The sequence below is a fragment of the Ursus americanus genome, chromosome 9 (assembly GCF_024610735.1).
Source record: "Ursus americanus isolate L20-20 chromosome 9, mUrsAme1.1.p, whole genome shotgun sequence".
NCBI classification, from domain to species: domain Eukaryota; kingdom Metazoa; phylum Chordata; class Mammalia; order Carnivora; family Ursidae; genus Ursus; species Ursus americanus.
Genome location: NC_142135.1, coordinates 2,809,984 through 2,820,618, shown reverse-complemented (window position 1 = coordinate 2,820,618; position 10,635 = coordinate 2,809,984). Strand labels below are relative to the sequence as shown.

The following is a 10,635-nucleotide window of genomic DNA, read 5'->3' as shown; positions in this document are numbered from 1 at the left end:
GGGGAGACTTCATGAGCCCATACTTTGTCTACACTCAGCAGCAGGCCTGGGGGCGCTCTGCCCTCCCGCCATGAGACCGGGGTGGGGGGGGGGCAGGCCTAGGTTCCCCAGCCCAGCCACAGGAAGGCACAGGGAGGGGCTGCGGGGGAAGTGACTCAGACACACCCACGTGGTCACCTGGTAGGGAAAGGTTTATTAAGATTTAACCACAGAGTTACAGCAAAACAGACCCAGGGAGGCCCCGGGGGGAGGCCAGGCTGGCCTCCGTGGGAGACGGAGCACTCCACAAACAGAACCGGGTGCACAACAGAAACAAGGCAGACCCGCAGCTCAGGATACCTGGAAAGAAACAACACCGAGGGCTCCGCGTACAGACACACAGACATCAGGCCACTTTTCATCACCTAATAAAAAAGTTAATATGTGGTATTACTCTTCTTTATAATCCCTTTTCCTCATAAAACATTATGTGTTTAACACACACTTATATCGTTGCTAAAATCAGCAAGAGCTATTACACTGCCCCAACTTAATTAAGTTGATAAAAAAAGTTGTCCTGTGGCCAGTTCACAATGGAACTAAATAGTGTTGTTCCGAGATGCCTGGGGAGTTTCTCTCGTAACAAGAGGCATTGCCAACAAATGGGTCCTTCTGCCACCAAGAGACATCTCAGTCAATCCACGGCACAAGGAGGTGCCCGGGCAGCCCGGGGAGAGCCAGGGGACCCAGCAGGTGGGGGCTGGGCACGCAGCTCTCCCGGAGGTCCTGGTGGAAACAGCCGGCTCCCGAGGATGGGCCGGCCACGGGGCCACCTCTTGACTCGGGGTTCGGGCCAGGACGGTGGTGGCTGGCTTCCCGCGAGGAGGTAACGAGCAGCTTTGAGGCTGGGCCCCCAGATGTGACGCGTGTCCAGGGCTGTGCCGCATGGACCCCACGAGTCGCCGCACTCCCACTGCAGGAGGCTCAGAAGCGGGCTTGCAGCCCCCCCAGGCCCAGAAGCAGGCAGAAGATGGACGCTTGCAGGGACAACACGGACACAGGTCTGTCTGCAGCAGCGAGCTTCCCCAGAGGCCTGGCTGCCAGCGCCCGGCCCTCACAGAGAGTGGACGGAGGGTGGACAGCGGCTCAGCTAGCAGCAGCCGGACAGCTGGGGGAAGGAATGTTCGGGGGTGTCTCTTCCGAGGCGGGCCTGTGTCTGTGAACGGGTGTTTTACAAACCCGGTCAGTGACGGGTCACCGTCTCCGGCCGCCACAGTAACCATCAGACTCAGAAGGGAACAGTCGGCACCTCCTCGACGAGCTGTCAGACACGCGACGCAAGCGTCACACGCTACTGAGGCGGGGGGCCGGACAGAAAGCCCTGGGCCTCAGCCCGAGCTCAGCTTCCCACCACGTCCTGCTTCCTGCAGCCCCACAGAGAGGTCGCCCTTTGAGGAACTGGGGGTCAGAGACCCACTTCCCCACACACTGGTACCTTTAAGGAACATACCTGAGCACCTCTGAGGGGGGCCTGGCCACCCCAGCCTGCTGCTCACCGGGGCTCCAGGACCTCCCAGGGCGGATGTCGGAAGTGGGGGACAGACGCTGCAGGATGAGACACGTGCCCCCGCTCCAGCCCTCAGCCCCTGGGAAGGTCCCGACGGCGCTCTGCCAACAGAACAGGGACGAAGGGGTGCAGAGGCAGGTGGCCTGGCCTGAAGCGGACGCCTCCCCCCCGCCCCGGGCTCCAGCACAGTCCAGACTTCGGCCGCACGGGTCTGGATCATCTCTTTGCGAGATTCTTCACTTAGTTGACTTTTACAGGGAACAAAAGGGCAAATCAGACCCACATCACCCCATGTTGGTAACAAGCCCATTTACAACACCCAGCAACCAACTCAACGGAATCCCTGCCGACCATACTCCCAGCCCACGGACCTGTGCCCACAGACCCCGGGGCCACGTGTCCCGGGCATCGACACCTGCCAGCCCACCCAGCAGGCACACACGGGCCTGTCACAGGACCCTCCGGCACCAGGCTGCAGATGGCCTGCTCCGAGACATTCTCCTGCGTCCCTGCCGGGTCCACCTGAGCTACCGTGTAAGAAAACACACCCCTCCACCCACCCCCACCGAGCCACAGAGCGCAACCACGTTGTGCAAACGGCCAGCTCCTCCTCGCAGCTCTTAAGACACATGTGAAGACACTCCAGTGTTCAAGTCACTGCGATCCTGAAATCATCTCCCTGCGAGGGGGGGCAGAGGCGCCCTCTGTGCTCACACCTGGAGCGAGGGCCCAGGAAGGCAGCTCCGGAGACCAACCCTGACCTGAGCCACAAGGCACCGCCTCTCCTTGCAGGTCTGCACACTGACCAGACCCACGGAGTAATAAGAAAGACTGGTCAAAACATCCCAGGGCTTCAAAACCTTCAGACATCTACTGAGGCACCCCGCACTTGCTCCTGCGCTGAGGGGCAGAGAGCAGCCCGCCCCGGGCCAGCTGTGCCCACGAGGGGGGCACTGTTCCTCTTCTAATGGGGGCTTCAACCAAGTGTCCTCTGGGTCCTTGTTATTTCAGGGCATGGTGAAGTGGAAGGCTGGGACATCAAGCATTAACACGCTTTGTGAATGCCGGTCCCACCGTAAGCCCCTCGTGCCCACACACCAAGTCCCAGCCAGGCCCCGTGCGTCGGGCACACGCAGTGCCCGGGAGCCCTGGCCCTGGGGGAAGGCGGGTTGCCCAGGAAGCTGCGCGCCCCCCCCCCCCCAACCAGAGGCACATGCTCCGTTCACTTCACATCTGGATTTGGGACTGGTCCACCCCCACTCGCATCGTCCACTCTCCTGCCGCCCACCTTTCCGGCTGTAGGGGGAAACCCCTCTGGAGCACGCCACCCTGACGGGACGCTGTGACCTCAAGGACCCAACTAGGGTCCCGAGACCCAGTGCGGGGGGACCCACAGCCACACAGCCATCAGGGGGATGGGTTGAACTGGACGCAGGGACCTGCCAAGGGTGCCCAGCCCGGCTCGCGCAGGAGCCTGGGGCTTCGTGCCAAGGCCAGCAGCAGCTTCCAGCAGCAGGACGGACTCTCCCTGAGCTCCACGTTCACAAGGCCAGCCTCACGTGTGAGCATACGGAAAACGCGCGCGTCCTGGCGCCCACTCTCTGAGGTCCTGGGCTCCTGAGTGGACGGGGACCGATGCGGACGGGCCCCACTGCTCCTCGGACACAAGACACAACTTGCGTCGCATGCCACCAGCGGCTGGGAGACGGCACGACCAGAGGCCGGCCAAGGACACTAGACAGCCAGTCCTCTGAATACACAGAAAATTCAAGTAATTTATTTAAAAACTGCTTCGTCTCATGTTGAAATATATATGTATATGTATATATATTTGCTTTAGAACGCTCATATTGCAGCATGATTGTTCATGCATCTTAAAGTTCTTTATTTAAAAAAACAACTTGAGGCAGCGAAGTATTACCATCGTCTGCGTCCAGGTGACATCCGGAAGCGGAGACTGACCATTCCCGAGAAGACAAGCAGAAGCTGCCCAGTGACAGAAAGACTGTGGTCTGGAGAGCGTCCCGAGTAGCTGCGGCGGTCCGGGACGGCACCTTCCCCCAAGCCCGAGTTTGGCTTCGATGCTGAGAGCAGAGACACGGCCGGAGTCCTCCGGGGGGTGGGCCTTCCTTCGGTCCCAGACACCGGCTTCACGTGGCCACTGCTCCGATTCCAGCGTCAAGTGGGGTGAGCAGGCGAAGAGGTCAGAAGAGGTCAGAAGAGTCCCAGCGGGAGGCGTCCCACACACCCGAGGTAGGCCTGGCGGCAGGAGCCAGGGGGCAAGGCCGCGCCTGGAGCTCTGCCCTCATGATTTCCCCAACAAATGGTTTAAACACGAGTCAAAGTGCAACGAAAGAGTCCACAACCTCTCCGGGAAGCTTCGGACAAAGACGACGGGGCCGGGGGCCGGGCGTGGACATGTGCGCGCACCTGCCTGGGAGCCATCTGCTCGTTGGGACGCTGCCCGCCGTCCCCGCAGGTCACCCTCAGCTCACCCTCTCCCGCCCACGGCGTCCCTGGGACCCTGCCTCCTCCTGGTGCTGGGTGGGGGCGGCCGCCGCCTCCCGCTGCCCAGAGGCAGGCCTGCCCCACGTGCCATCTGTCAGAATCTCTGAGGAAAAGAAGAAACGCTGTTTCTTCTAAGAAAACCAGTTTTGAAAGAAAAAAATTTTTTTCTAAAATAATGATAAAGAAGAATACTCTCTGATAACTGCAGCACCAACAAAACGTGAGACCCGACAGCACGTGCCTGCAGGCGTCCCGTGAGGTGCAGGGAGGCTCAGTCACTGGCTTCGGCTGCCGCCTGAAGGGCTCGGACAGCAGACAGCGAAGGGCAGCACGTACTTCTGTTTTCAATTATAACCTTGGAAATGAAAATCGTATTTTTCTCTAAATTGCTTGTGTCTACTGTAAATCTGGCTTATAATTTAAAAACATGCAGAATAATATACCTGCAGAATAAAAGCTGAAATTAGAAGATCTTTTTCAATTAAAAAAAAATATTTCAAATGATTTTTTTAATTGTGGAAAAAGTAATTAGTGTGGTGTTTTTGCCTAGTGGCTCAGCCCCACCCTACAGCTACCGCGCCCCCCCCCCCCTGCCCCGTGTTGTGGAGGAACTCTGGTTTGTGCTGCCACCAAAGCAACAGTGACCAACCCGCCCCCCCGCCCCCCCGGAATGTGTGTGCACAGGGGCGAGGCTCAGACCATGGACTCCGTCTCCACCAGCCCCTGCAGGCCCTCCTTCCGGGACAGCGTCAGGACGGTGGGCTTCTGGCTGCCGTCCCCACCGTCACCTGACGGCTGGGAAGACAGGCCTTTCTGCTCCTCCTTGGCCTCTTCCGACACCTCTGGGTAGATTACCAGGAATGTGGCTGTCAGGAAGCCCAAGAAAGAGCCCACGGAGGCCACCATGGGGATGACGCGCACGGTCCCAACAGCATCAACCACGCCCCCGAGGGCAGACGCTACCAGGATCTGGGAGATGTACACCTGGCAGGACAGGATGGCGCAGTCTATGCCAAAGCCACGCTTGGAGTTCCCAGGGCTGTGGTGGACATACTGCAAGAGAAGAGAGCACAAGAGTGAGTGCCGTGGGTGCGGGCTGAACCATCAGTCAACATTCCCGTGGTTTGAATATTAGCTCAGAAGTCTGGAAACAAAACTTGCCTTCCACTCAGCTGCTTGGCGACCACTCAGCCTGTCTCCCCGACCCCGTCCCACTTCTATTCAACATTGTATTGGAGATTCTGGCCATTGCAATAAGGCAAGGAAAATAAATAAAATGTATTAAGGATTGGAAAAGAAAAAATAAATCTCATTATACACGGATGATGGGATTGTGTATGATGTCCGAAAGATTCTACAGATATGCTCTAAGAATTAGAAGAATGCTATACTATAAAGTACTATACTATACAGTACTATGAAGTTGATAACTCTCCCCAAACTGATCTATATAATCGATGTGTTTCCAACGCAAAAGCCCAGAAACTGATCTAACATTTAGATGGAAAGTAAACGGTCAAGAATACCCAAGACAATCTTAAAGAGGAACAAAGTTGAAGGACATACAGCACCAGGTTTCGGTCTTATTATGAAGCTACTTAGAAAAGAACACTTGTCTGAGGACACATCGGCCAGTGGAAGAAGACAGAGGGACCAGAAATGCCACCCCCACAGACAGGCACCCAACTCAGACAAGGACGGCACAGCAGTGCGGGTGGGGGCCATGTGGCCCTAACAATGAGCGGCACTGGGTCACGCAGCTACCCGGACGTGGGAAAACAATGAAGTCACGCTCTTCTACCTCAAACCACACACACGCACAACGTCGTATCCCAGGTGGACTGCAAGCGCGCACAGGACAAGGGGGAACCCAATGCCACCATCGGCAGAATGGAGCATAAGCTGTGGCCAGACGGTGAGGTACGAAAGGGAGGGAAGAGCCGCCCTCTGCAAGCACAGGAGGGAAGCACAGGTGTGAAGTCAAAGCAGACATTCCAGTCACATAAGGTTCAAACACAGGTAAGATGCCTACACGGGGTCAGAGGTTAGTACGAGGACCAGCTTTCTGCTGTTTCTGGGTCAGCATTAGTTTTTCCAGTTTGTTTTCCAAAAATCCACTAAGCTGTTCATTTACAGTTTGTGTACTTTTCTGTAACCATGTTATACTCCAACTAAAAAACTTATTTAAAAAATGCTATTACTAAGATTTTCCTTAGTTTGGGATCTGGTCGGCACCTAATCACAGTGGATTTATTTTGCTTCTGTAATTGTGCAAGAGAAGATTAAACATAGTTTAGGTTTAGGAAGAAAGAAATCTGAGTTTTGTGTTTCCTCCTTTCCTTTTAGGGTCTGTGTTTGAAGTTTGAGAACCATGGTCTACACCCGCACTGTGGCTACGGAACACTTTGGAAGGTGGCTGGTCTGAGTCGGGAGGTACTGCAGGCGTAAGATACACACTCATTTCAAGGCTTGGGGAGAATCATCAATATTTTATATTGAGTGTGTTGAAATAATGGTGTTTTGGATTGCAATAAACAGAATATGCCATCGAACTGCTCTCACCTGTCCCCTCCCTCTTTAGATCTAGCTACTCAGAGCATAGACTGACCCTGGTCAGTCATAGGACAGTGCTGGCCGAGCGCCCCTCCTCAGGGGTCTATGAGGGGACAACAGGGAGCAGGTGGTCTCCCACGTGCTCCACCAAAAAGCCCAAGATGCACCCGAAGCCTCCGGGCAGGTGCCAGTGGCCAGGGGTGGTGGCGGCCAGGCCACTGAAGGGGCAGAGCCTTTGCAGCCTTGCAGCCTGTGCCTCAGACTGACCCGGACAGGTGGCAGCTCCGCCGGTCCCTTCGGAACCAAAGACCAAGTGGAAGGTACAGAGCTCTGCCTAGAGAGGAGTGGAGAACGAGCATGGGCTTTGGAGCCAGATGGCTCTGATGATCTGACCTGATGTGCATTTTGGGCTGGTGACGCAGCACTTCATCCACTGCCCCCCATGTCCTCCCGCGCCTCCCCCCGCCACGGACGCACCTCCTTGATGTCATGGTACTGCCCGAGCAGGGCGTAGGGGCAGTAGGAGATGCTCATGGAGACTACGCCCATGGTGCTGATCATGACCATGGCGACATAGACGTTGGCGAACATGGCCATGACGGCCGTGCCGATGGAGAAGCCCAGCGTCCCCAGCACGTAGATGACCCTGATGCTCAGATCGTAGTTGTCCAAGTACTTCTGTAACAGGGCTGCAGAGAGAACGCGGCCACAGTGACCCACAGACCCTGTGCTGCGCGCTCACCTCGCTTACCGCCCGCCACCGCCTCCGCTACGCGGAGCCCCACCCGTGCCTTGCGCAACTCCCCGGGGCTCCAGCACCTCAGATGTCAGCCCTCCTGGGTCCCAGAGCCCCGAGCCTGGTCCCATCTTGCAGCTCCCTGGGGCCTCCCTGGCCCAGACCCTTCCCACTAGTCCAGTCCCACACCCAGTCTTGACTTGGGATCTCGAGTTGTGGCTGGTTTCCTCATGGGTAAACCCTTCCGTCTACAGAGATAAACTGCTCACCCTTCCTGACCCTGCAGCTTATGTTACCTCCCCCAGGAACCATCTCTGAGGCTTTCCTGAGAACTCCTCTGTCAAACACAGACAATGCTGGCTAAAAGCTGCTTCATGGCCTTGGCCTTGGCCTTGGCCAACCTCAAGTCCAAGCCAGGCTGCAAAAAAGCTGACCTTCCCCTCCACGGTTCATGTACAGAATGGGCAAGACCAAGGCCAGACTTGCTTAGGAGACCCGGGACCCTGACTGTGCCCCATTCCCAGAAGGTGCCACAGCATGCTGCCCCCAAGGCTGAAGCCTGTCACCCCGACCCCCGTCCTCAAGGGAGAAACTGCACCTCCAGGGAAAGCCTCTCCTCCGTGGCACACTGCTCCCACAGCCAGCCTGATGGGTGCGGGCCCCGAACACACCTCATGCCCTCACGCTGGCCTTGGGATGCCGGCACCACCTGTCCCTGTCCTTCTGGCTAAGATGCACAAGACCCCTCTCCCAGGCTCACGGGCATGGTTCCTGCAGTCCCACCGTTCCCCTGACCCCGTCCCTGGCCAGAGCCCCTCTGTGAGGAGCCCCCGGGCAGGAACCAGCATACAGAGGACAGCCTGCATGGGGTCTCAGGGTGTCCCATTCCGGACACGCAAGTCTCCATGCTTCTGCCCCAGAGCTACAGCCCTGTTCCAAGTCAGGCCCACCTTCAGAGCAAGATGACCTTGGCCCTATTTCCCGTCACTGCGCAGCTCCCAGGAAGCGCTGCTTCTCCACCACGAGAATCGCTTACCTGAGCAAATGGCACCGGTGGCCGCGTAAATAACCAGGCCCCAGCAGCCCATCTTCACGCCAGCGTTGTAGGCCTGCCAGGCAGTCGAGTTGGAGGGGGCCTGTTCCACAAATGAGACTGGGGTTCAGAGGGGCAGGGATCACGTGCCCCACCCTTTGGGCAAAGGAAGTGACTTTACATCTCACTTGCGGGCAGGCTGTTTATTTTATAAACAGTGAGGAACGCTACACTAACAGGAGACTCGGCCACAGTATGGCCTGATCTCGGAGCAAGTGGTTTTAACCCCTCCCAGCCTCGCCCCTGCCCTGCACCGGAGCTGGAGGGGAGGGAGGCCAGAGCCTGTGCTGAGGCCACGTGGCCTGGTGTCGTGCAATGCAGCCATAGGTGTAAGCCAGCTGACGGCACGGGGAGAAGCAGATCCCAGCCGAGCTGGGCCACAGGGCAGAGCTGGTCCGTCCTCAAGCCGCTGAGCTCTGGGGCAGGCTGGTGCACAGCGGTGGGGCGCTGAAGCAATGACCCCCCCCCCCCAAGGCTCTGCTCCCGCCTCGTGGAGCTCCTGGCGTTCCCAGCTACTCTCTGTGGCCCTCCAACCATAGCAACAGGGGCACACGCCGGCCACCTGCCCGCCGTGTGCCCGCCCCCTGCAGCCCCCGGGCCCCGGACGCGGCCTCAGGAGCAGCGCCTCTGACGCAGCATGCCAGGCTGTCGCCGCGGCCACGCGCCCCCGGGCTCTCACCTTGGGGTCCCCTTCAAAGATGACCTGGCCCATGAAGTCGGTGTAGAAGACGGCCTCGGCGATGACGGAGAACCAGGTGAGCAGGTGGCAGAGGCAGAGCCGCGTCAGCTCCTTGGGCATCTTTAGCATGGACAGCCAGAGCAGCCGCACGCTGGTCTCGCCCTCGCCCTCCTCGCTCTCTGTGTCCCCGCTCGAGGTGGTGGCCCCGCTCTGGTTGCGGTGCCGACAGCGCTGCCGCTGCCGCTTCTGCAGCTCGTACAGGTCGCTCATGCTGCGTGAGGGCTTGATGAGGACCACGGCATTGGCCCGCCGGTAGCGGTAGCGGTGGGACCCGATCTTGCCGTAGTAGGAGAAGGTGCTGGAGGCCTGCCGGCGGAACATGTGCCTTCGCCGCCTCATGGAGCCGGACGCGGCGGAGGGCTTCACGTCTACCCTGGTGTAGCCGACGGGGCCGTCTTTCGGGGGAGAGCCGCTTCCGTTGGGGACTTTGGCTTCGTTCAAGTGATTATCGAGCAGCGTCTCGTCCTCTTTCGCGGTTTCCCTGAGCAGTGAGGCCAGGCGGGGCGGCCTGGCTCTGGTGAGCTCCTGGCTGGTACTGCGTGGGGTGCCGGGGTACGAGCCGTCGTGGAAGATGGAGGGCTCGATGTCGGGCAGGAAGGGCAGCTCGGGCTCCAGGTCCAGGGCGGCGTCGGGCACATGCAGCACGGAGTCGCTCTTGCTGCGCACCATGTCCACGCTCAGGCAGTCCAGTGTGAGCTCGTGCTCCGACTGCACCTCCTCTGGGAACAAGGTGACGCCACCATCCAGGACGTTCCCGCGGGCGGTGGGGGGCAGGGCGTCGGCCGCCTCCCCGGCCCGCTCCTGCTGGGGGCTGTACTGCTCCTCCTCGATGCTGAACAGGTGCAGGGCCACCGACACCACGAAGATGATGGCCGCAAAGAAGAAGAGCACCTGGTTCTGTGTCCGGAACCAGGCGCCCAAGAAGGTCTGGGTCCAGTCCAGCCCCCCCAGCACGTAGCCGATGGCCCCGCCGAGGCCTGAGCAGGTGGGAGAGACAGACGGAGCCTGTGAGCGGTGCTGGGCACCTCGACACTCCCTCCCAGAGGGGGAGAAGCTAGGAACTAGGAGAGATCTCGAAGGGCCTTTACCCTTAATCGTGGACCAGGGCCAGCCTTCATAGCTATGTCCTGAGTCAGGACAAGTTTTGGGGGTGGAAAATGAGAAAACGGTAGGAAAACAAGATGAGAAACTACAGCTGACCCTGGGTTTGGAGTTCTCACTTAACAGACTCCTGCCTAAGGAATCAGGAGTAGCTATCTGTCAGGATAGGAAACAGATGGTTGCCCATGACTCTGGGCAGCGCTGACCGCCATCCTTTAAGCTCAGGAAGCTGCTGTTCCCAACGGATGTGAACAGTGCCCGAGTACAGGGAGAGGTCAGCAACGGCCTGCCCACCGCCTCGCCGACCAGCACCATCCAGCACGCCCGCCCCGCCTGATGTGGGGAGGGAGGGCCTTGGG

General features: G+C 58.6%; 1 protein-coding gene across 4 annotated transcripts in view; it reads right to left on the bottom strand.

The window, feature by feature from the left end:
- Positions 1-3,297: 3,297 nt before the first annotated feature.
- SLC45A4 (solute carrier family 45 member 4) overlaps positions 3,298-10,635 on the bottom strand; it is a 74,569-nt gene continuing 67,231 nt past the window's right edge. For all 4 annotated transcript variants that reach the window (XM_045778118.2, XM_045778117.2, XM_045778116.2 and 1 more), the window contains 4 exons: positions 9,116-10,152; positions 8,380-8,479; positions 7,085-7,296; positions 3,298-5,107 (listed from right to left, as the gene is read on the bottom strand). In XM_045778118.2, coding sequence (XP_045634074.1) covers positions 4,748-5,107; positions 7,085-7,296; positions 8,380-8,479; positions 9,116-10,152 — 1,709 coding nt within the window. In that variant the 3' untranslated portion in view covers positions 3,298-4,747. The remainder of the gene's footprint in view (positions 5,108-7,084; positions 7,297-8,379; positions 8,480-9,115; positions 10,153-10,635) is intronic.